This window comes from Podarcis muralis, chromosome 1 (genome assembly GCF_964188315.1).
Source record: "Podarcis muralis chromosome 1, rPodMur119.hap1.1, whole genome shotgun sequence".
Lineage (NCBI taxonomy): Eukaryota > Metazoa > Chordata > Lepidosauria > Squamata > Lacertidae > Podarcis > Podarcis muralis.
The window spans coordinates 80,806,352-80,828,286 of record NC_135655.1 but is presented as its reverse complement, the minus strand read 5'-3'; the positions used below and the strand labels follow the sequence as shown (position 1 = coordinate 80,828,286).

The following is a 21,935-nucleotide window of genomic DNA, read 5'->3' as shown; positions in this document are numbered from 1 at the left end:
GAAGCAGGTAACATGTGAGCCTGTGGCTCATGCAGGCTTGTTGCTAAAGTTAAACCATGGTTTGTCATTATATCTGGATTGAGCCAGTGTGAACTGGCATATTCAATGCCATCACAGTGAATTGTGGGTTGACCTACCACAAGTCAAAAGTCAACTTCGGATCAGAGTTTATGAAGCTAGTTTGTTTTCACTGATAGTTAGGTTTCACAACGATAGTTAAGATTAATTGCAGTTTAGGATTTGGATGGAATGTTAAGCTATGTTAAGCTAAACTGGAATTGGAAGCTTCCAATCTCATCTTCACCGCCACACTGGAGGATGTGTATGGAGGTGCACATGAGCTTAAGGCTCACTGTGGCTTGTCTTCATACCACTAAAACATCATTTAGCATTACATGCAGACAGGGCATATATGTTTTGGATTGAACTTTTAGGAAAGAATTTGTTGTGCTTCAGATGTATACAGTAGTTGTAAAGACTAAATAAATGCTAAGGAAGTGTGGATTATCTTCAGGAATGCAAACAAATAGTAGCATCCTAACAAAGCTAATGGATGAAAGATTGTTGAGAAGATTCTACAGCTTATAAACACATGCAGCATTTTTCTCCTTTAGAGTGGGAAAAATAAGGGAATTAATATTGATCACTCTCTGTTCTTGACACCAAGGATTTGGCATAGAAAGAAACTTGAAATCCTAGTCAGGAAAACATAACCATATATAGGCTCTGAAATCCAGATATTTAAAAGAAAAATTGGGAACTTGGACTTCGGTATACATTTTAAAACACCCTTGGCCTAGTGCTGACTTGAAACAGCAGGGTATGTTTCACAAAAAAAACCGCCTTCAGCCCTATTCTCCCATGAAATGCACCTCTTTCTTTTTCTTGTTACAAGTTTTCATAGGAGTTGCAAAGCAGGGTGAACACACTTAACCTGCTGAGAAGTGAGGTCAAGAAACATTGCCTTCATTTTGATTTGGCTACATAACATCATCGGAAAGCTTTTATGACATTCCTGCAGAACTGAATGTGATGCGCTCTTTGATAACATTCTGCTGCCTATAATATTATGGCGTGTCTGGAATTGCTTCTGGAACAAGCATGTGATGGTTTGTTTGAGGTTGTTTTAGCCAATGCTACATATCAAGGAAAGGACCAGTTTCAGGGAGACAGTGAATAGCATACCAAAAAGGTAATCAAAGGGGGCTTGTGAATATTTCTTCCTTGCAAAAGATTATGAGAAACCCAAAGCTGGCCCATGTACTCCATAATACCTGCTGCACCTTGTTTCCGCCAGCAGCTTCCTTGTTCTCTTCACCCTCAAAATGAAGATTGGAATGATGAGCAGTGGGAGGATTTTAGAGCGATCACAACAAATTGTTTTCCTGATTTCTTCACAGAAGGCTGTCCTGTCCTTAACTGCTCTCTCTTAAGAATAAGAGCACCTTGTTTGTCTGTTCTCCCCACTTTTGGTCGTGCAGCTACTTGAAGCCTCTGGCCTGTCCTTGCCTGCCTCCTGTTTCTACTCTCTTGCCCCAAGAGCAGGAGGTGATGATGTATTGTGTAGTGTATTTACAGTGAGGTGAGGTACGTAAATCCTGCACTTGAACATAAAGGCCTGGCAGTCTCCCAGATGAAGATCTCACTGTGCATAGAAATGTTCGCTTCTACCTGGCAGGAGCATAATACACGTATGGGAAAGGAAGGGAGGGGGCCAGAGTCTTGGCTGTGTCAAATTGGTATCTATCAAAAAGGCAAGGAGAAAGGGTTAGTGGCAGTCTTTAAATGTAAGACCGTTTTAGAATGCTGGTGCTTTATAGTTCTTGTTTCATACATGATCAAGAAAAGGCAGTGCTGCTGTTGGCTCCCCAATGATAAATATGAGCTAAGTGTGAGGAGTGGTTGACTGCCTCCTTCAATTCTGCCCATCTACTGTATTCAACATCAGAATCTATACTATGACTGTTGGACCCACTATTGGTCTCACCCACTCAGTTTGCTGGAGCCTGTCTTTGCATGCGGTGGAAGTCCCAAACTCTCCAAGGGTTTGAGACCCCACAGCTACCCTCATGTAGTTTATCCAGCCAGTTGAATCTGCTTCCCAGGTATGGCTGTTGTTGCATGCTGACATTTTCTAGGAGCCGCAGGTGAGAACTGGGTGCAGGTTGAGGACCAAGTTGGACAAACTACCCCAGAAGGACGACATCATGTCCCCCATCAGAGGTGCCACCCCTCCTCTAACACCCCCTAGACCACAGTGGCATCCACTATACCTCAATTTATCCTCCAAATCACACTTTGGATGTTTGTTTGAATCGAGCCATTGCATAAATGGGTCTTCAAAGATTGCTCCTTTCTAGAGGCTCCCTGAGCTGAGATTTGATTTCAGGTTTCCTGAGACCAAATTAAAGCACTTCTGTACCACAAAATTGGTACCACCTTGGCTATCCATCATCTAGAGCCATCAAGTCAGGAGAATAGAAAGATTCAACATTGTAAGTCCTCTGATCCATCACTGGCGAAGAGGCAGTAGTGAACTGATAGTGGAGATACCTGGAGCTTTTAGCAATATTTCTTTGCAGCTAATTTTTTTACCACACATGCCTCATTAAAACTATTGCTGCTTGTGAACAGGAAAGAAAGGAACGTGTGTCATTGGTTCTTAGCTGATGTAAGACCGATCAGTCTGCTGTTCACCAAAAACCTTGGTTTGCTTCAGTTCTCAGAAGTTAGGATGGAATCTGCTGATCTGAGCTATTCCTAAATGTTCATAATTTTTGTTGAAAGCAATCTCTATGTAAGCAATTTCACTAGCCACCAGAGAGGCTGAGTGAAGCAAAGGTGATCTGCACAAATTAAAGCAGAGAATGTGTGTGGGTGCATGCATTTGTAACAGTTTACTGAAATATGCTTTTGAGTTATGGGACAGGCTGTTTTCCTGCAAATGAGGGAGTTGCTTGGCTTTTGCAAGCATGGAAGAAGGAAGATGGCAGGGAGATCACTCCTGTTTGCATGCTCTCTGTGCTATGAAAAAGCCTTTGAGAGTCTACTGGAGAATAGCTTTGTAGGGGCAGCTGCACACATAGAACTTTGGGTAAAAGCTTTATCTTGTCCTCCTCTGTGGCTTTTGTCAGTGACCCCCATTAAATTGGCTCAGTCGGCAGGCTGGAGCAGGAATGTTCCGTTAGATTTAAGGGGCAGCTTGTTGGCTGATGGTCATGCTGTGCTCTCAGCTTCCTTCCAAATTGTAAACTCACATGGAATGGATCCACTGTAAAGTTTCATCTAACAGATGATCTTTTTTTAATTGTGCCTGGAGAAGAATGATCCCTCACCCCACCCCTTGGCTCTGGAGAACTGACATTGCCTAAAAGCCACCCCTTTGTCTGTCTAACAGTCTGATGAATCACAAAATATGAATCACATTATAGGGCTGCATAGGAACAAGTCATCACCTCTTTACCTGCAGAGCAAAGGTTCAACTCAAGCAAGGAACCAGTGGGCACACTGCAGTGTAATTATTAGTGGTACCCATCAGCCTGATTTGAAGTGTAGCTTTATCTCAAACTCAATTATGGGCATGAGTCACATATTTGTTTAAGGGGGGAAGCTAGTGTCTCCCCACATATTTAAAATATTTAGGTTTGCTTTGGATTCTGATAAATGTGAGCTGGGTGAATGGGGGCATCAGCTTCACTGTAACAGTATGTGGTGGGGACAGAAAAGGTTCACATTTCTCCTCTAAACGTTCCTTCCAGAAGTCAGTCTTTCTTTCTTTCTTTCTTTCTTTCTTTCTTTCTTTCTTTCTTTCTTTCTTTCTTTCTTTCTGTAGTAATTCTCAATCTGTCAAAAATGATGGAACAAAGTTGTTAAAACTGCTTTTATAAACTAGACCATAAAGGAATGAAACTGTCTTTTAGTCCATTCTTAACTCCTAAGATCTGCATGTGTGCCCAGGACCTAAGTGGTTAGGATGTTACATGCTCACAGCTGCTCCTGATCAGCATTGCAAAACATGATGAAGCCTTTGGAATGTATCTGAGGCAAGTAAGGCAGGTGTGAACATTGTAGCATTCAGGTATTGGGTTGCCACACTAGACATTACACCCCCACCCCATGTGTGTGTGTGTGTGTGTGACAGACAGACAGACAGACAGACAGACAGAAACACTGTACCACCCCAAATGATGCATCCTGATGCTTGTTTGCTTCTCAGGCTGCAAAGATTCAGGGGGGAAAATGATAGTTCATATGAGACTTGTGGGTGCTGGGAATGCTGAATCTGTGTGCTTGACCACCCAAAAACCTTATTAGAAAGAACCATAGATTTTGAAGAGACCAGAAAGAAATATAAAGTCCATCTCTCTGCCACAAGGGACGTTGCTTGCCAACCTCCTTCCCACATGGTTTTTGTTCTCCTGCCTTAAATAATTTACATTGGATGCTAAAGTTTTGATCAGCGTTGGTGGGATATCTCTGGTCTACAATGAGAGATCAATGAACTGTTTGCTTTAATTAGAAGTGATACAACAACCATTGCAGCTTGTGCCAGGGGGACTCTGTGAAACAGAGCCATTGCCATTGGAAATATGAGCAAGCTGCGTCTGTGTTGGAAATGAGTCTTGGCTTATAATCAAGTAGGAAATGTAATCAATCATTAGGGTCCCAGGCCTCAGGGTTGTACTCCTCCACAAATGGGCGTGGTGCTCTCTGCTTCATGGAAGCTAAAAAAGTAATGATGCCTGTGTTTCTGGTTTCGCAGGGTGTAATTGCAGAATTGAAAGTGAAAGGAGATCCTCGCGCAGCTGATGTCCAGTGTGAGGAAGATGATGATGATTCTGATATGGTAAGTGATTCTGATATGGTAAATGGCTCAGGATTTGACCATATTAAAGCTGTTGTATATTGGGGTGGTTCAGACATACTGCTACTAAACCATAATTTAGCAGTATGAGAAGATGTGGTTAATCTTAACTATGGTTAGTGGAAACAAGCCAAATTCAAAAACTATTGCTTATGAAACTTTTTGTTTTCACAAAAAAGAGTTGAGATAAACCACAGTTTAGGATTCAGATAACTTGCTAAACTGTAGTTAATTTGAAGTGGAAAGTTTCAATCTTCTCCTTGTGGCAGATCAATAATCAGTCTAGATCAGTATTTTCTGAAGGCATACCTCTTTAGCCAGGCTTTTGGGAGGGTGTGGTAAGAGGCTAGCCAGTCTCACCTTGTTTATATTTTTCATTGTTTTTGTGTCTATGTGTTATGGTTTTATATTTGCTATTTCTTTGTTACCTTTATGATGTATACCTTGTCCTGGGATTATGTGATAAAGGGCAGGCTTATAAATTGCACTAAAAAAAAAAAACAAAACCCCTCAGTTTGGCAGACTCTCACAATGCTGTGGTTTATCTGACACCACAAAGTCAGACCGCATGGTGCCAGATAGGCAGTAGGATTTGTGCAAGCTGCTCTGGATAATCTATAGAATGCAGAAGTTTAAATTAACTCCTGAAGAAGGAACTTCTGTTCCGAAATGCACTGAGCTGTAATAAACCTTAATTATTGGCAATTTTGAGAACTAGTTTCTCCCTTTTGCATTCTCTCTGGTACAGTGGTACCTTGGTTTAAGAACAGCTTAGTTTGTGAAAAACTTGGATTAAGAACGCTGCAAACCCGGAAGTAGGTGTTTTGGTTTGTGAACTTTGCCTTGGAAGCAGAACATGTTCCGCTTCCTGTTGAATGTGTTCCGTTAGTAAATTGAGTCCCCCGCTGCTATGGGAAAGCACACCTTGGTTTAAAAATGCTTTGGTTTAAGAATGGACTTCCGGAACAGATTAAGTTCGTAAACCAAGGTATCACTATATGTGTGCCTTCCTCGTAGTCAAAACAACCCGCCTTCCTTACATGGAATGAGAAGGATGAAGTAAATTAAGGAGTTGTTATCCCAGAATAATGTATAGGAATCCCTTACTGTGAAGAGGAACCTCTTGGGACTTGATTCACAAATCCCAGGAAGTCATTGCAAAATCAGAAGACTTGTGCTTTTGAGAGTTTGAGGACCCTTTTGAAAATTTCTACTCTCTTATTAGACCATAGAAAGTAGTGTGCTCACTGGATTAAACTATTTGGTTTCCAGGTCCTCACTTGTTAGTATTTCCATTGGCCAGTTAAAATATTTCTCATCTTAAAGTCAACAAAGAGCAAGACTGCAGTGGTGTTTGTTTATGCAATGAATTTCTATGCCACTTTTCTTTAAAACAGTGGCTGCTTACAAGTTTAACAGACTGTATCTGCCACTAAGATATTTTATCATAAAACCCAAGCAAATTAGGAAACCATTCAGTTAAATGCCTTGAAAAAACCATCTTCGTTTGCCTCCAGAAGACCAGAAACATCTGATGTCAAAGGGTTCCTGCAGGAGGGTGAGCCGTAGGAAGAGAATAGTTAAAAAGCTCTGTCACCTGCCACTGCCGATTTAACCTGGTTGGCAGGGATAGAAGCCTATAGCAGAGACCCTCCTTGGCCACTTAGAGAAGAGATAAGCTTGTAAGAAGCCATAAATGTTGAGAGAAGACACCACTTCACAATAGCTGAATGTGGCTTGAGGATTAGTTTTCTGCATATGGTTGATATATTTTTACACCAAACTTCTGTTGCTATGCTCTAGCCCGGCTATTGCATTTCATAGGTTTTTTCCCCCAGGGAAACAATTGACTATACTGAATTCATTAATCAAGTGAGTGCAACCATCCTTCATTTGCATCCTCTGCTTACCTTTATCTTTCATTTAAACAAAAACCTCTTTAGATATCTGGAGATGGTGGAAGTGGAGCTGAAGAAAGGCCGCAGCCGTCAGAAAAGGTAAAGGTAAAGGTGAGTTCTAGTCCGTGTTCCTGATGTTCCTCTGCCTTGCCTTAACTTTCCATGCTCAAATGTACTTTCTAAAATCCTTGTGTGAGTTATCCTTGCTGTTAGGGTTGATGCATATGGGGCGGCTATTATTATTATTCACTTTTATGCTCTGGTTGTGACAAATGGGTGGTCTCGTTGCACGACACCACTCAAACCCACACCGAGGAAATTGATAATGTTCCGCAAAGTAGTAGCATCCGCTTGTGGTGAGCGAGTCGGATGACTCATTTGCCACAAGTATGGGGCTGCTGGAGGCAGAGGAAGAAAAGTGGTCCTTATGAACTACTCGATCACTTGTGTCAGTCTTACTACATTTCCAGCAGGGAAATGCAAAAGATGTGTAGTGTAGCAAAGAAGAACCACCTCTAGCCATGACGACAGCAGAAAGTTACCCATTTTGTGTGTGGCATCAGTATATACTGAAGAAGATAAAAAGCAAGGATGTGTGAGATGATTAAGGTTACCGTCAGAGGCAATATGCCTGTGGACACCAGTTTCCGGGAATCGCAAGTGGGGAGAGTGCCGCTTTGGGGCTTCCCATAGGCATCTAGTTGGCCAATAGGCATCTAGTTGACTTCTTCTGCTCTTCTGTCCAGTCCCATGGTACATGGCACTTTGTGATCTTTCAGTCTAGTTCATGCAGCAGAAGTTGGGGGGGGGGGAGGTAAAAATGATAAGAAAAAACATTGTGCTCTGAAAGGTGCAATGGAACTTGAAAAGCAAAGCTGGCATCTTTTACTTATTATCATCAACTTGAGAAAGAAAGCTGATGTCTTTCTTAGTGCCCTGAACCACAGGGTACCTGGCGGCATGTCCTGCTGGAGGGCACAATCCCACAGCAGATGCTAGGACGCAGTCTGGCAGGCCAACAAGTCCAAAGTTCAGTCAGACTAGGTTCCTGCCTCTGCAGCCGACCCAGGCATCAGGGCACCTGCAGGCCAGCCCCTCGCAAGCACAGTCCCATGAGAGGTCCAGAGGCATCCAAGTCAAGGTCCATCAACATGGGCAGTTGAGCAGACACAGCACCTGTTGCCCTTTTCTAATCTGCATGCTGATAGCAGCATCTGGGCTTGAAGAGTCACGTGACCCTCACCTGCTCCAGCTGAGGAATCACACACCTTCTCCCAGACCTAGCGAGTCCCACCTGGGCAGCTAGTGAGCTGGGCTGTTGGTCCTTGCCTGCTTCAGTCACCAATATCATCTCCCCCCCCCCTGCTCCCTATGCCTCCAAGCCTGCCATGATCATGGAGATGGGGGCCCCCCTGGCTCTGGTGAGGGGTCCTGCTGCTCTGGTTCCTGTGCACTGACCCTCACCTCCTTGCCATCCTCCGTCACCCTGTGAGTACTTCCTACACCATCTTTTCCTTCCCCATCCCCAGCTTGCCCAGATGTGCCCAGTCCTGGCTACACCCCTTGTCAGGATCCTCTTCCTCCTCCCCATCGTCCTGCCAGTTCATGACACTTAGGGTCCATCCACACTTTGTCCTGTGATTTCTAGTATTTTGTATCAATCTATTATCATGGGTCCAAGAGAGGTGTTCTGCTTTTGTTCTTTGTCCCTCCACTTCCCCTGGGAAAACCCACTATTTACTGCTGCATTGGAACAGACATCAATCCACAGAAAACCCTATTCTAAACCTGGGAATTGTGTTGGGGCGGTCTGCTTCCACCTCCTTTCCTTCTTTCTGCCCCTGCCCCTGTTGGATATTTTTTTCCAGTTGCCTCTCTAACTTTGAGCAGCATGCTTCTCTGCATGCTTAATTTTTTATTTTACTTTTCCTTGTTTAGTCCTCGTATAGAATTGTGATCAAATAATATATGTGCAAAACATGTTCATGTTCTGCTTGTTTGCTTTGATTGGTTGTGATGGTTCCAAAAACAGCTTTATTTTCTGTCTTTAATAATATGGATCAGAAGAGTCCTTGCTCCTTTTGTGGATGCCAAATGATTGCCTGATTATCCGGTTTTCTGATTCTCAGGTTCTCTGATTTTCTGACTCTGACATAGGTGGGTGGAGCTGAAGGTGGAAACAACATGAAAAGCGAACTATTGATTTCAGGAATAATGAATGGGAAAACATGGGGTTTCAGGGGTCTCTCCCCAAGTAAAATCTCAGGCAAAAATCACAAGTGGGAACACCCAGCCCCGGACCAATTTGAAAACAGGGCACAGAGGTGTAGACTTTAGGAAAAGTGTGGCTGGATGACAACCGGATTTGTTTTTGTATTTGCTACATTTGCTTATTGAATGTCAAAGACACACACCGTAGCAAATCCAGCTTCAGAAGTTTAAAATGTGTTTTTTTTGTGAAAACTCCCTTAAACATCTGGCTTACTCCCCTTAGGAAGTATATATTTGGGGAAAGAAAGCCAGCACAATGACAGGGACCCCCTTCTTCCTTCAGCTAACCTTGTGCTGAGTTAGCAGAAACCTGAAGCTGGGCTGGATTTCTAATTGCCTCTAAAACACGACTGTACTGCTGTAAGGAGAAAATACATAAGAGCTACAAGGAACCTTGAACACCTGGTAAATAAGTGTTGATTTTCCTTTGAGCAGCGAAGGGTGAGATTCTTTATGTAGCATTAAGTTGAAGAGGTCAGGGTGGTGATAAATGGAAAACTTGGGAAGATCAGCACATGCCAGCCAAACTTTTTCTGGTGCATATGCGCACCTCTTACCGTCCCACACATTCTGCTCATGCAAGTAACTTCATGCTATAACTTCTTGCCTTAACACAAGGGTCATTTCAACAAGGAAAGGGGTCTCTGCCCAGTGTGTTATTTCATTTATAAGACAATGATCTATGTACTGTGTAATTAGAACATTTGTAATGTTCTAATTTGATTTCCTCCTGCTGCTTTGTGTTTTACTTAGCAACAGCAGTATGCTGAGCATTTTATGGAAAAGAAAAGTGATGTAGCTCCTGTCCAGAGAAGTTACAATCTGCAAAGCAGGGATAGGAAGGGGCCAGGGTTTGGGACCTTACTATTATTTTATTATTTGTTAGCATTAGTAATGGAAATGTAACAAATAACAACAACAACAATTTGTTATTTTATTTAATAATTTGTTATTTTATTATTAATACACTGCCCATCTGAGAAGAGTTGGGTGGCAGTGGAGAAAAAGATAAAATGGGATTAGAGTGACACTCCCTCTTTCTGTGACTTCTGTTTGTTTAAATTTGTTTTAATACTGAATTTTAAATTGCTGTTACCTGCCCTAAGACCTTATTTCTGCTTGCCTGATGGATCATTCCTCCCCACTCCATACCGTTCTGGAGCTTCTCTCAATTTTCTCCTGAGACAGTTGGGGGGGGCATGGGGGTACACAGAGGGAAGAGAGGGGAGAAGCCCCATTGTACTAGTGCAAGTCCTTGCATTTAACTTGTTAGTTAAATCCAGCCCTCTTTGAGTTTTATTTTCTACTACATAATGAATGAGACTGTTGTTGTCTTCTGGATAGTTCCTGGAAGTTCCTGGATTCCTGCATTTGCTTCTGGATAAAGAAGGGCTAGTCTCAGAAGGCACAGAGTGGGGAGGAAGTGTGCACACCAAGCTTTAATAAGTGATAACCAGTGTCCAGAATCTTGCTTGAAAGCAAACGGGTTGCCGGTTTTGAAAAGTGATCAGTGTCACCCACTTCTCTAAATTCAGCCAAATTCTAAGTTCGGCCGCAATGCCGGTGATGGCATTTTTACTGGCAACAACTTCTGAAGAGTCTTCAAGCACTCCCCATGTGCAGCTCATTGCAATAACAGTTAGCAGTTGCCAGGATATGAACGAAGCTGGCAAGTTTCTCAACAAAGAGAGCTGCAAGTTGGTGTTATCACTGTGTATATAGTGTACATATGGTATGCCCATGCGTTTCTTTGTTTTTCTATACACTAAAGCCACAGCTTCAAGCATTGTACATTTCAGTTACCCGAAAGAGGATTTCAAGAGTCCAGAGATGATCTGCTAGTTATCCTCTTTCCACCAGATGTGCGGTGCAGCCTGGAAACTTGCCCCTTTGTGCTAATCCAAATAATGTGTCCAAGCTTAGACATCTGTATGATTGAGGATATGAGGTTTTTCCAGGGCAATAATGTTTTGAGGCAGCTGGTCAAGCTGGACTCCTCATTTCCTACTAATGGAGGATCGCTGCTGTTGGGTTTTTGGCAACCTCCAAGCATTTGGCTAGGCACAGCATACCAGGCATGCTGCTGATTGCTTTCAGTGGTGCGTCACATAATCCTAGACTCTGCTAACTTTCTCCTTCTTCGGGTTTCCTCTTTGTCTCGCCCACATCTGATTACCCACATCATGGTTAATCCCGTCGTCCCCCCCCCCCCCAAGCTAGTCCAGCAATAATGTGTATGTGAGCAGATTGTTGGGTGTTTGCTCCTGGCACACCAATGCAACGTTTTGGATGATGAAATACAGGCAAATGTGGAAATATGGGCAAATTAAGTGCAGTCCAATAGCCTTTTCCACCAGACCCACAAACCTTGCCTTTCTGGACTGATGACGAGTATCTGTGTTTTTTCTCTCTGCAAAAAAACATATTGATGTGAGCAAAAAATATTTGCACTTTGAAGAAAATTGCTCTTCCTGAACCTCATATGTTTGGTCACAATAACATTAAAGCATCTTTACTGCAACTTTTATAAAAATAATTACAATGATTTTTCTTCCTTCTCTGTAGCAACAAGCTTTATTGCTTTGTAGCAAGACTGCACAAACCCCTTGATCCCTAATCAGTGTATCTTCTGCATCACTAACACTTTAAAATAATTTACTGAACAGTTGCATGGCTTAGAATCCAGAGGTCCTGAGCTCTGCCCTGGTCCATCAGTCATAGCTCTACAGTGCCGAAGCCATTCCAAGCTGAGGCAGGGAGCCCGAGGTGAGGCAAAATGAGATTTTCCCATTTGAGTCAATGGAAAGGGAATTACTTATGCCAGGCTCTGTCCTGACTTTGATTTCTGGCATTTCTGTCTGGATCCTTGGACCGAGACAGGTTAGTCAGGATCTGGTGTAGCTGTGCCCCTCACCTACGACTCTACCTCATTTTGGGAGGATCCATGGTAGGAATTCTGCTGATGGGCAGCTACACCTTTCTGTGACACTTGCTACCATTTTGGCAGCAGTGTTTTTGGTAAGAGGCAGCAATTTCCCACTTCCGGTGGCATTGGGAGCTCTTCTGCATCGTCCTAAGACCCTATAGCTGGGAAATTCATGAGTGCAGCATTATACTTTCCCCATTCAGTTTTAAAGCTTGCATTATTGACACAGATGGCATTTAATGTCTAGTTCCTGCTGTTTTGCCCCCCCCCCGCCCCCATTCATGTTGCTATTTAGCACATTTTGCACACTAATTTTCTTCTGCAAAATAAGTTCATGTTTGACATCAACTCCAGGGATTGAGGTCTTTTTGAAATACCCTTTATGTCTAATTTGTTGAGTCTGTATTCTGTTCACGCATCAAACATGGGGATGTTTTACAGCTCTCTGTGAGATCTTTAACGTTTTCCTCCCAGATGGTAGCCTCTGCAGTAGCATACTGTTTCTTGCCACACATTGACAACACATGCTTTGAATTTGCCACTCTTCCTTGTATCTTATTAAAGATGGGTAACAGCATCCCCAGAAATGTAGTGTCACTTCCTTGTTCATGCAGCTCTTTGTAAAAATATACATTTAAAAATCACCACTAGTATGTCCACAGGGTAGCTGATGGATGGTGCTTGGAGCCTATTCATTTCTCAGCTGCCTTGTGTGTTTTCCTGCAAAAATTAGATAACTTGAAAGTTTTCCTTTCCTTCCTTTTTGCATGGGATTACCATTAATCTCTGCCTGGCTTTGAGATAAGAGCCATCCTCCCAGCCAGAACTAATGCAAGATCAAGTTGCAAAAACAACCACTTCATTGCAGAGAATGGCCTTCCCAAGGTTTATTTTTTCAAAGTATATTTTTGCACTTGGTGAAGCCAGCCTGGATTCTGCTCAGCATATAGAATCCTGGACCAACATGACTGAAGTGTTAAATCAATAAACACAAGGGCTTGAGTCAGGGATGTTCTTTCATGTGTGTCTTTAATTTTTCTGGAATAAATGCAGCCATGCACCAACACTCATGATAACTGTACTTTTAAATTGATTCTATACATTGCAGATTAGTCCTTGGAAGCCACTGTGCTTGGATCAGTTCTGAACAAATTTAATAATGAATGGAAATGTAAGGGAGGAGACTCACGAGCACAACAGCCAGTTTGCCCAGAATGTGCTCTTATTTAGCAATGAGCTTAGCAACTCTGTCCTTAGAATTTTCTGTGAGTTTGGCCCCAAATGTTGCAGGACCCAGAATTCACTGTTCAAGCAGAGTGTTGCTTAATGCCTCCTGTATTCAACCTATGTTTAAGGATGCCTATGTGCTGGTAATTCTTGTGGATGTTAGCCAACTACAACCTGTACTCATGACATAATGTCATGATGTCTCTTAAAAGGGGTCTCTGGAGCAGGGGTGTTTAGAACTTGCAATACAGAAAGCCCTGTCACAGAAATGTTCAGTAGCTTTTATGTGAAGACTCATCATCATACATTGCGTTGAAGGAAGAGTTAATGTATGCATGCACATGTGTGCACAAACATGCGCAAGGTGTGCTTTTTATTTTACTCACATTTTAACTATTTATTTCTCCACATAAAGAGCTGCTGATATTTATCCAAAGAAGAGCTGTTGATATTCCTGAGGGTAGAGAGTATAAAATGGTAAAGGAAAAGGACTCCTGACAGTTAAGTCCAGTCGCAGACGACTCTGGGGTTGCAGCGCTCATCTCGCTTTACAGGCCGAGGGAGCCGGCATTTGTCCTCAGACAGTTTTTCTGGGTCATGTGGCCAGCATGACTAAGCCGCTTCTGGAAAAACCAGAGCAGCACATGGAAATGGCGTTTACCTTCCCTCCGGCGTTGTACATATTTATCTACTTGCACTTTGACGTGCTTTCAAACTGCTAGGTTGGCAGGAGCTGCGACTGGAAAACAGGAGCTCACCCCGTTGCAGGGATTTGAACCGCCGACCTTCTGATCAGCAAGCCCAAGAGGCTCAGTGGTTAGACCACAGTGCCACCCCCCATCCCATGGTAGAGAGTATAGCTTCCAATAAAAACAATTATGCAAAAGGAATTGTGGTTTAGCCGTCAGAGCTACACTTCTCAGCACCTTAACAAATCACCGTAACCAGGGTTGGACATCTGTGCTACACTGGCTTCCTTTGTAACAAATTGCAGTAACCCTGTGAGGTGCAAGAGAGTGACTGGTCCAAAATCAGCCAAATGAGCTCCGTAGCTGAGCAGCATTAGGATTTTGAACCTGGAACACTCTTAAGCATCATGCCTCACTGGCAAACAGTAGTGTGCAAGTGTTTCATTAATACAGGGAACAATTCTAGTTTCTATCCAATGATGTAAACTCGGACAAAAGATGCTAGACACATGACTGGCTCGAAGAGATTTCCTGACTATCTTCACTTTTTTTCATGCATTTATATGTGGAACATCCATGCCACCCACTGGCCAGAGGTGTAATAGCAGACAATCTGATCTCTGTTTTCTAGACAAATATGTAAAGTTTCTGGGAATTTTGAAACCTCTGGGGGGCGGGTGGAAGAAGTATGTGTGCAATGAATATTTGAATTATATCAAACTTGCATTTACAAACTTCATAACAACACCGAACTTTTCAAAACTGCGCTGTCTTTTGTTTTAAGGCTGCTTTCCTCCCATCTCTGGAGGAAGCCTCATTGAGTTCAGTAGGACTTGCTTTTGAGTAAACATACATAGGATCAGACTGCAAATATAGTAACTGCAGATAAAACCAGCTGTCCTGAAAGTACATTTATTTGCTTGTTTTATTTCTTTTCCATTCCATCCCAGTAAATCATATATCCATGATCAATGTCTCTGAAAAATCTCTATCTCCTGATTTCAAACTTCCATTTTGAGCTTAATCAAACTCAGAAAATGGAAGCTTTGCATGAATTAAACCAACTTTTTTTTTTTGTATATATTTTGAAACATTCAGTAGTTTTTCAGTTGATAGAGAAGACCCGGGAATCTGAGTAAGGCTGTATTATCCCAAAGCATTGCTTCAACTTTGCTGAAACAAAGTTTGTCTGCCAGTTGGACTGGTTTTTCTGAAGATGTTTTGTATTCTGCAACACCTGAAAGTATTTTTCCAACAGCAGTTTTGTGTGTGTTTCCCTCAAAAATTAGATGACAAGAGTTTTCCTTTTATTCTTTTTCTCAAGCAGTTCAAATTTTCCTTGTTATTTTGAGGTGAAGTATTTACAGCGCAGGATCAACAGTGCAAGAGCTCCCTGTTATTAGGCTTGCAGGAGCAAAGAGTTTGCCTTAGGTTGCCTATGCCAGAACAAGTGATTGTTTACTTCAGTCCTGTTCCCTTGGTCCAGGTATCACTCTCAAGTCTGCCAGAACCACCACCTGTCACCTCTCCCCCAATTGCCAAAAAGCCCACCCAGCCAGAAGAGAAACTCCACCTGCAAACTGAATTAACCAAACTAGAAGAGGGGCCCCCATTGTCTTCAGGAGGTAAGTCTAGCTTTTCTAAGGTTGGGAACAGTCCCTTAAAAAAATCATTATAGTTCTGACTATTCAAGTTTTCTTGATAGTGCTGAACAGAAATGAGTGGAAAAGAAAAACCTTGAATGTCACACATTCCTCATGTTAAGCTTGAGCAAGGGAAAAATGTTTGTGGTGCTTGCTCAGAGCAAGTAGAAATGTAGGCCTCGGGAGTTAGGGTGAACCAGACGTAGCTTTTTTAAACACAAAAGCAGGACTGATTTTGAAAGCATCCTTACTGAAGACAACCGAAACATACCTTTCCTCTCTAGCAGTGGGCACTGATAAACAAACCACTTTCATGTTAATGGAACTGGCTATGGATGACACGGATTGCCTGGCACCTGTAAGGTCACAACTTCCCACCTGTGGAACAGTTCTGCAATTGTGTGTGTGTGTGTGTGTGTGTGTGTGTGTGTATAAACACATACTTCAATGCCCCTTGAAACATGGGCTGGGGCATGTTTGTCAACTGAATCAGCATTCAGTTCATTGGTATGCAAGCGTGCAATTTCAGTTGAGCAGCTATGAGGAAACAGGTTTTGAACTACAGCAGAGAGAATGCCAATGAAGCCTCTTTTTATGCCACATCTATCACCCCTTGTATGAAAGATATGCTGTACTCAAAGCATGCACTGAATATGTCTACCATTAAATATCACCCATGATTTTTCAGACTGGGGCTTTGGAAGGTCAGGTCTTGTGATTAAAGTTGAGAGGGTATAGAAAGGCACCAATAGTTGTTTGTTTATTTGATTATTTTAGTTAATTTAATGAAGAGGACACTTTTATAAATGTCATTCATGTCAGTAGGTAATACTACTAAAAAAAAACCCTTTTTACCAGAACTCTTGACATGACCACTAGAATTATAAAGAAGAAAAAGACCTTTCTTTATAAGTCCACTCATGTCTGACAGTGTTTTCATGTTGAATCTGAATGCCAAGCGTCTTGATTTTCATTCTTTCATTTTTGCAGAAATGCAGAATTACCTTCACAACAGATAATTACACATGTTTATCTTTATATTTCCATCATAGTTGGAGTCAAAGGAGAAAAAGGAGACCCTGGTGAAAAAGGTGAACGTGGCACAAAAGGGGACTCTGGAGTTGGTGGAGTTCTGCCGACAAATGGTGCTAAAGGCGAAAAGGTAATGTGATTACGTGTGGCTCTCCTTTCCTGTTTTCATCCAAAAGGGACAAAGTTTTTATTGTTGCTACCTAAAGAAATAGAGTCTCGCCATCACCCTCTTTCGCATCACTTACTCCCTGCCTTGAGCTTTGCCTCCTCCCGGATGCCTTCATTGTTGCAGAAGTCACTGTGATTGGAGTTTCTGAGCATCTTGTTGGGCTGGGATGAGTGGCGTTTTGCTTTTTCAGAATGAAGGGGGGAAAACGTGGTGATTTTTTTTTTGCATGTGCAGTGAAGTGACTCTTCACCAAATCTAGTCAGTTTGTAAACAAATTTGAGAAGGTCTGCTGTAATTCTCATCCTGCCGTGATTCTCTCTGAGTTGTGGATGGTGGAGGAGAGAGTAACACTAAGCTTTAGAACAAAAGCCTTCAGGAAGGAAGGAACTCAAGGAGTCCTGGTACTGCCATGAAGATCGGAGATAATCAAAATTATGACACCTGCTCACATCCTGCTGCTGCCAATATGTGAAATCATTTCCCACCACCAGCACCTTTCTGCTCTCTCTCTCATCTTTCAGTCATATTTATGCTCAATACATAAATCTGGAACAGCAGCTGTGCAGAGGACAGCTTTCTTAGTGTTAATTGCTTGTTCAGTGGAAAGACACAAGGCCTACTTTAGCTTTCTTCAACCTGGTGCACTCCAGAAGTTTTGGACTACAACTCCCATCAGCCCCAGCCAGTCCAGCTGCACCGCTTGGGGCTGATGGAACTGTAGCCTGAAATATTTGGAGGACACCAGTCTGGGGAAAATCTAGCCTGTCTCATTGTAGAGTGTGGTAAGAGGTGAATATTGAAGTGTATGAACCAGGAAGAAGGAGGCTTCTGACGCTCATCACACACTAATGCTCCCCCTTTTTGAAAGAGATGCTGCTTGCAACCCTGTACTGTGAACTTTCCTTTTTTAGGTCTTGTAGAAAACTTAACTTATGGGATGTGAGGTGTGGGTTGCTTGTTCTTTGAAAAACATATCAATTAATTCATCCATTGTCAAAGAAATGACCCATGAACTAATTTCCTTTGCCACAAAAGGAAGTTGGATTTGACAACGGGTGTTTGTTTCCTAAAACCTCATTTTGCTATGTTTTGCTATACTGAAAAGCCTTGTGTTTGTTTTTGCAGGGAGAAAAAGGAGAGCTGGGTGTTAAGGTGAGCCAAGCTGCTGCATTGTTTGCTTTTAAAAGTGGTTTCATGTGACGATAATTTATTTAGGTGGATTCCAGCTATCCTATACACTAATAGTGAACTCATTCTCAGTTTGGGGATTGTTATATAGCCAAAACAGCACCATAGAAGGGTGAATCTCCAAAGTAGCCCATTGGGAGCTGAATGTGCTTAGTAGCCATGAGGCTCTAGCTGTGTGAGAGAGAACTGACAACAAGGGGGAGAGGAGGAATAGAATGGAGTGACCTGAAGGGGCCATGGCTGGCTGAAACCCTGAGCAGAAGCATTCATCACTTCAACACTTTGTTGCAGGTCCCACTTGGATTTTTAAATGTAAATTAGAAGTTCATCCGTATAGCAATATAGGCAGCTGTGCCTTACACAGTCAGACCACTGGTGCATCTAGCTTGGTATTGTCTATATGGATTGGCAGTGGCTCTCTAGGGGTCCAGACAGGCATGCCAGAGATTGAAACGGATGCTAGCTATAACAGAACAACATCCTTCCAGTAATGCACCCCTAAGATTTATGTAAAATAGTGAATATCCCTAAGATTTTACTGGTTATAACTCCAGACCAAATATTTTACTGAATATAACTCTTTAATGTTTTATTATGTTTTTTATATATGTTGGAAGCTGCCCAGAGTGGCAACCCAGTCAGATGGACGGGGTACAAATAAAATCCTCATCATTGTCACCATCACCATCATCTGGTCTCTTAACACTCAGTGGCGCCACATGAGCAATTGCCCAGATAGTGCCTTGGGGTCTGAGTGGTAGTTTCTGATGCAGTAATTTCTGCACTAACAGAGAACTGGAGCCAGGATGCTGATGCACAGCCTTATTCTAGAACATTCTAGAGCCAGTGTGGTGTAGTGGTTAAGAGCGGTAGTCACGTAATCTGGGTAACTGGGTTCGCGTCTCTGCTCCTCCACATGCAGCTGCTGGGTGACCTTGGGCCAGTCACACTTCTTTGAAGTCTCTCAGCCCCACTCACCTCACAGAGTGTTTGTTGTGGGGAAGGAAGGGAAAGGAGATTGTTAGCCGCTTTGAGACTCCTGAAGGGGAGTGAAAGGCGGGATATCAAATCCAAACTCTTCTTCCTCTTCTTCTGCAACCAACACACCTTTGTGAGAGTTCCTTGACTTCTTGCAAGATACCAAGGAATGGAGATGGAACTGCAGCTCACCCTGTCGCTCACATGCGGGGGCCCTTTAAGGAGCTGTGCTGCAGCTGTTTAGTTCTCTTGCCACCCAAGGTGGTGATTGGACAGGATGGCGAAGCAGTATCTGGACTGGCCCCATATGGGCAGAAAGGGTGTGACCCTGGGCACCTGGCAGTAATTAATATCAGACTTACTGTTCATCTTTCCTTGAAAATTACATGTGTTGCTTTTTTCTGTTGGTGTGCATAGCTGTATGTGCTATGGCTATCTGTATTTGCAATATGGCAATTGTGTGCCATAGGAGGATATTTCCTTGCTTCAAATACCTCCTTATCTACAGCACTGCTGGTGTTGAGCATGCCAGTAGAAATTATTTTGAAGAGCATAGGGATTTGCGGCTGGAATAAAAGAAGGCAAAGAAAAAATGCACATGGATATCAGCTGAGAAATACTTTTAAGAGAGGAAAGCAGGAAGGCCTTGGTAGTAAAGGGGGTCACATCTGGCAGATGCCCACTTCTATATTCTCATGAGGGTATAGTACCATTTTCCACATCTCTCTCTTCCCCAACCATGTCTAGGGAAATGCCGGCTTTGGGTATCCAGGCGCAAAAGGACAGAAAGGGGAGCCTGGTGACCAAGGGTCTCCTGGCCCTGCTGGGCCCCCCGGCCCCCCTGGGACCATCGTGCAGCGCCCTGACGGTTCTGTGGTGGAGCAGGTTGCTGGGCCTCCAGGACCCCTGGGGCCACCAGGGCTGCCTGGGAAAGATGGCTTGCCTGGGAAGGACGGAGAGCCAGTAAGTAAACTTTTTTTTAAGGTAATGTCTGGTTTCAAGTACAGGGTTTGTGTTACAGAGGAAAAGGGGTTCTTCAGATATGCAAACCACTTGCAGTCTTTGAATCCTTGCTGTTAAAATAATGGCCCAGTCAACACATCACAGTAAACCATAGTTTATTGGTAGTTAAACTACCAGTTAATGGTTTACCAGACAGATGGTGCCTTCTTTGCTCTTTCTGTAATATGAGCAGAAGCAACAAACCACAATTCCTGTCCTGGTGTCATGTTCAGATTAGGATTGTAACTTGTTTCACTCAAACAAATAATGATTGGTAAACCAAGAATAAACCTTGACTTCACGGGCTGGAGCAAAACAAGCCATAATCCCCAGCTCAGATGTATCACAAAAACAGGGACTGTGATTTGTTGCTCTTGTTCATGTAAGGGGAGGAGTGAAGCAGGAACCAACTGCATTTCATAGTAAACTTTGATTTACTGTGATCTGTGAAAGCAGCAAGTGCCTAAACTGCTGGTGTACGGCCAACTTAGAAAACACCTCTAGAGCTGCAGGTGATCCCGTGTACCAGACCCCCAGATGGTATTTTTTTAATGGAGATTTCAAAATGTAAGTAATTCTCACCTATGTAATCCCTACAAGTAATTTAATTAGCCATCAATCTTTCACCCGTTACCGAGTTTGTTTTCTTCATAATGTTCTCTTTAGGGAAATGTTCTCCTTTTTTGACTGCATACTCTGTTCCTCCTACATGTGGCTGTGTGATCATTGCCTTGCTCCTATTTTTTTAAAATGTCTTTTTTACTACCTTACCAGAGCCGCCTCAAATAATTCCTTCCTCATTCCCAACCATATTACAATGGCTCACTTTGCCCATTGTTTGCTTCCTTCTTCAACAACCTTCCTTTTTCAACAAGCCCTTTAAGTGGAGATTTTCATAGCCTGCAGTCTGCTTTTGTACTGTAGCTATTTTTTAACCGTTTCTATATACAGAGTTGTTTTTAAATGTTTGAATTGTTTTTCATTGCTTTTTCCTTGTTTTATGGTTCTAAATCTTCTATTTGTTTTATATTTTCTTACTGTAACCTGCCCTGGGACCTTCTGGTGAAGGGCAAGTGTACGTGTATATTTTTAAAACCATTTGAAAGTTCTTACAGGAGGGATTTTTCCTGTGTTTCATGGGGTGTTTATGGCTTTAGGCTTGCCTTTCCCAGCAGCTGTCTCAACCCAATTGCTTTGTAAGTGCTGAAGAGGTACCAAGAAAAGTAGGCCCGGGACTTAGGGCAGCTTGAAATGCTAGCTGCTGAATTACAACTTTTTAGAAAATGTCTGGCATTTGCTAACCTACGTTTTATTCTTACTAGGGAGATCCTGGTGAGGATGGTAAACCAGTAAGTTCTGCTCTTTTGTCCCTCAACTTTTCAAGATAAATTCCTCAACTGGTATAGTTAACTTTAGCCCTTTGCATAAAGAAGTTGTTTCTCTCTTCTCTTGCCTATTTTAGGAGTATAGAAAATAATTACAGTTCTTGGAGTTTCCCTTTCCTGAACTTTGAAATCCCTGTTTGGAGTTTTTAATTTTTTGGTGGAGACAAAGTGCTGTGTAACAGTAACAGTAAACATAACAGTAAACAACCTGATCATAGTTTAGAAATAATAATAAGTGAAAATGAAATAAAAATATTTTTTAAAATAAAAATGTTTTAAATGTATTAATATTTTATAGAAATACTTTATTGCATCACTTTCAAGCATGTCTGTGTATGGTATTTTGTCACAAATGTTTGTTTATGAGACGTCAAAATAGTTAGAACATTGTAAACTAAGCCCCCAGCATGCATGGTGTGTGTACTGCTTCTTAACAGGAACTTGGTTTTATCACCTGTCATGGTTGCTTAGCTGAGATTCCTGCATTGCAGGGGGTTGGACTAGATGACCCTCAGGGTCCCTTCCAACTCTGCAATTCTATTATTCTATAATCTAAAACAGATTTTCTTAATGTAGAGCCCAGGTGGCAGGTGCTGTTCATCAGAAGGCACTTCATCTTGGGGTGACTTTCAGCTGCCTTGCATGTCACTCTAAACCAAATTG

At 42.4% G+C, this 21,935-nt stretch overlaps 1 protein-coding gene across 7 annotated transcripts in view; it reads left to right on the top strand.

Moving 5' to 3' along the window:
- The window catches only part of COL18A1 (collagen type XVIII alpha 1 chain), a 154,351-nt gene that overhangs the window by 101,942 nt on the left and 30,474 nt on the right, over positions 1–21,935 (top strand). For 3 of the 7 annotated variants that reach the window (XM_077932764.1, XM_077932760.1, XM_077932755.1), the window contains 7 exons: positions 4,763–4,864; positions 6,808–6,873; positions 15,362–15,500; positions 16,571–16,680; positions 17,845–17,871; positions 19,633–19,848; positions 21,210–21,236. In XM_077932764.1, coding sequence (XP_077788890.1) covers positions 4,763–4,864; positions 6,808–6,873; positions 15,362–15,500; positions 16,571–16,680; positions 17,845–17,871; positions 19,633–19,848; positions 21,210–21,236 — 687 coding nt within the window. The remainder of the gene's footprint in view (positions 1–4,762; positions 4,865–6,807; positions 6,874–15,361; positions 15,501–16,570; positions 16,681–17,844; positions 17,872–19,632; positions 19,849–21,209; positions 21,237–21,935) is intronic. The other 4 variants (XM_077932761.1, XM_077932759.1, XM_077932751.1 and 1 more) reach the window with 3 other exon arrangements.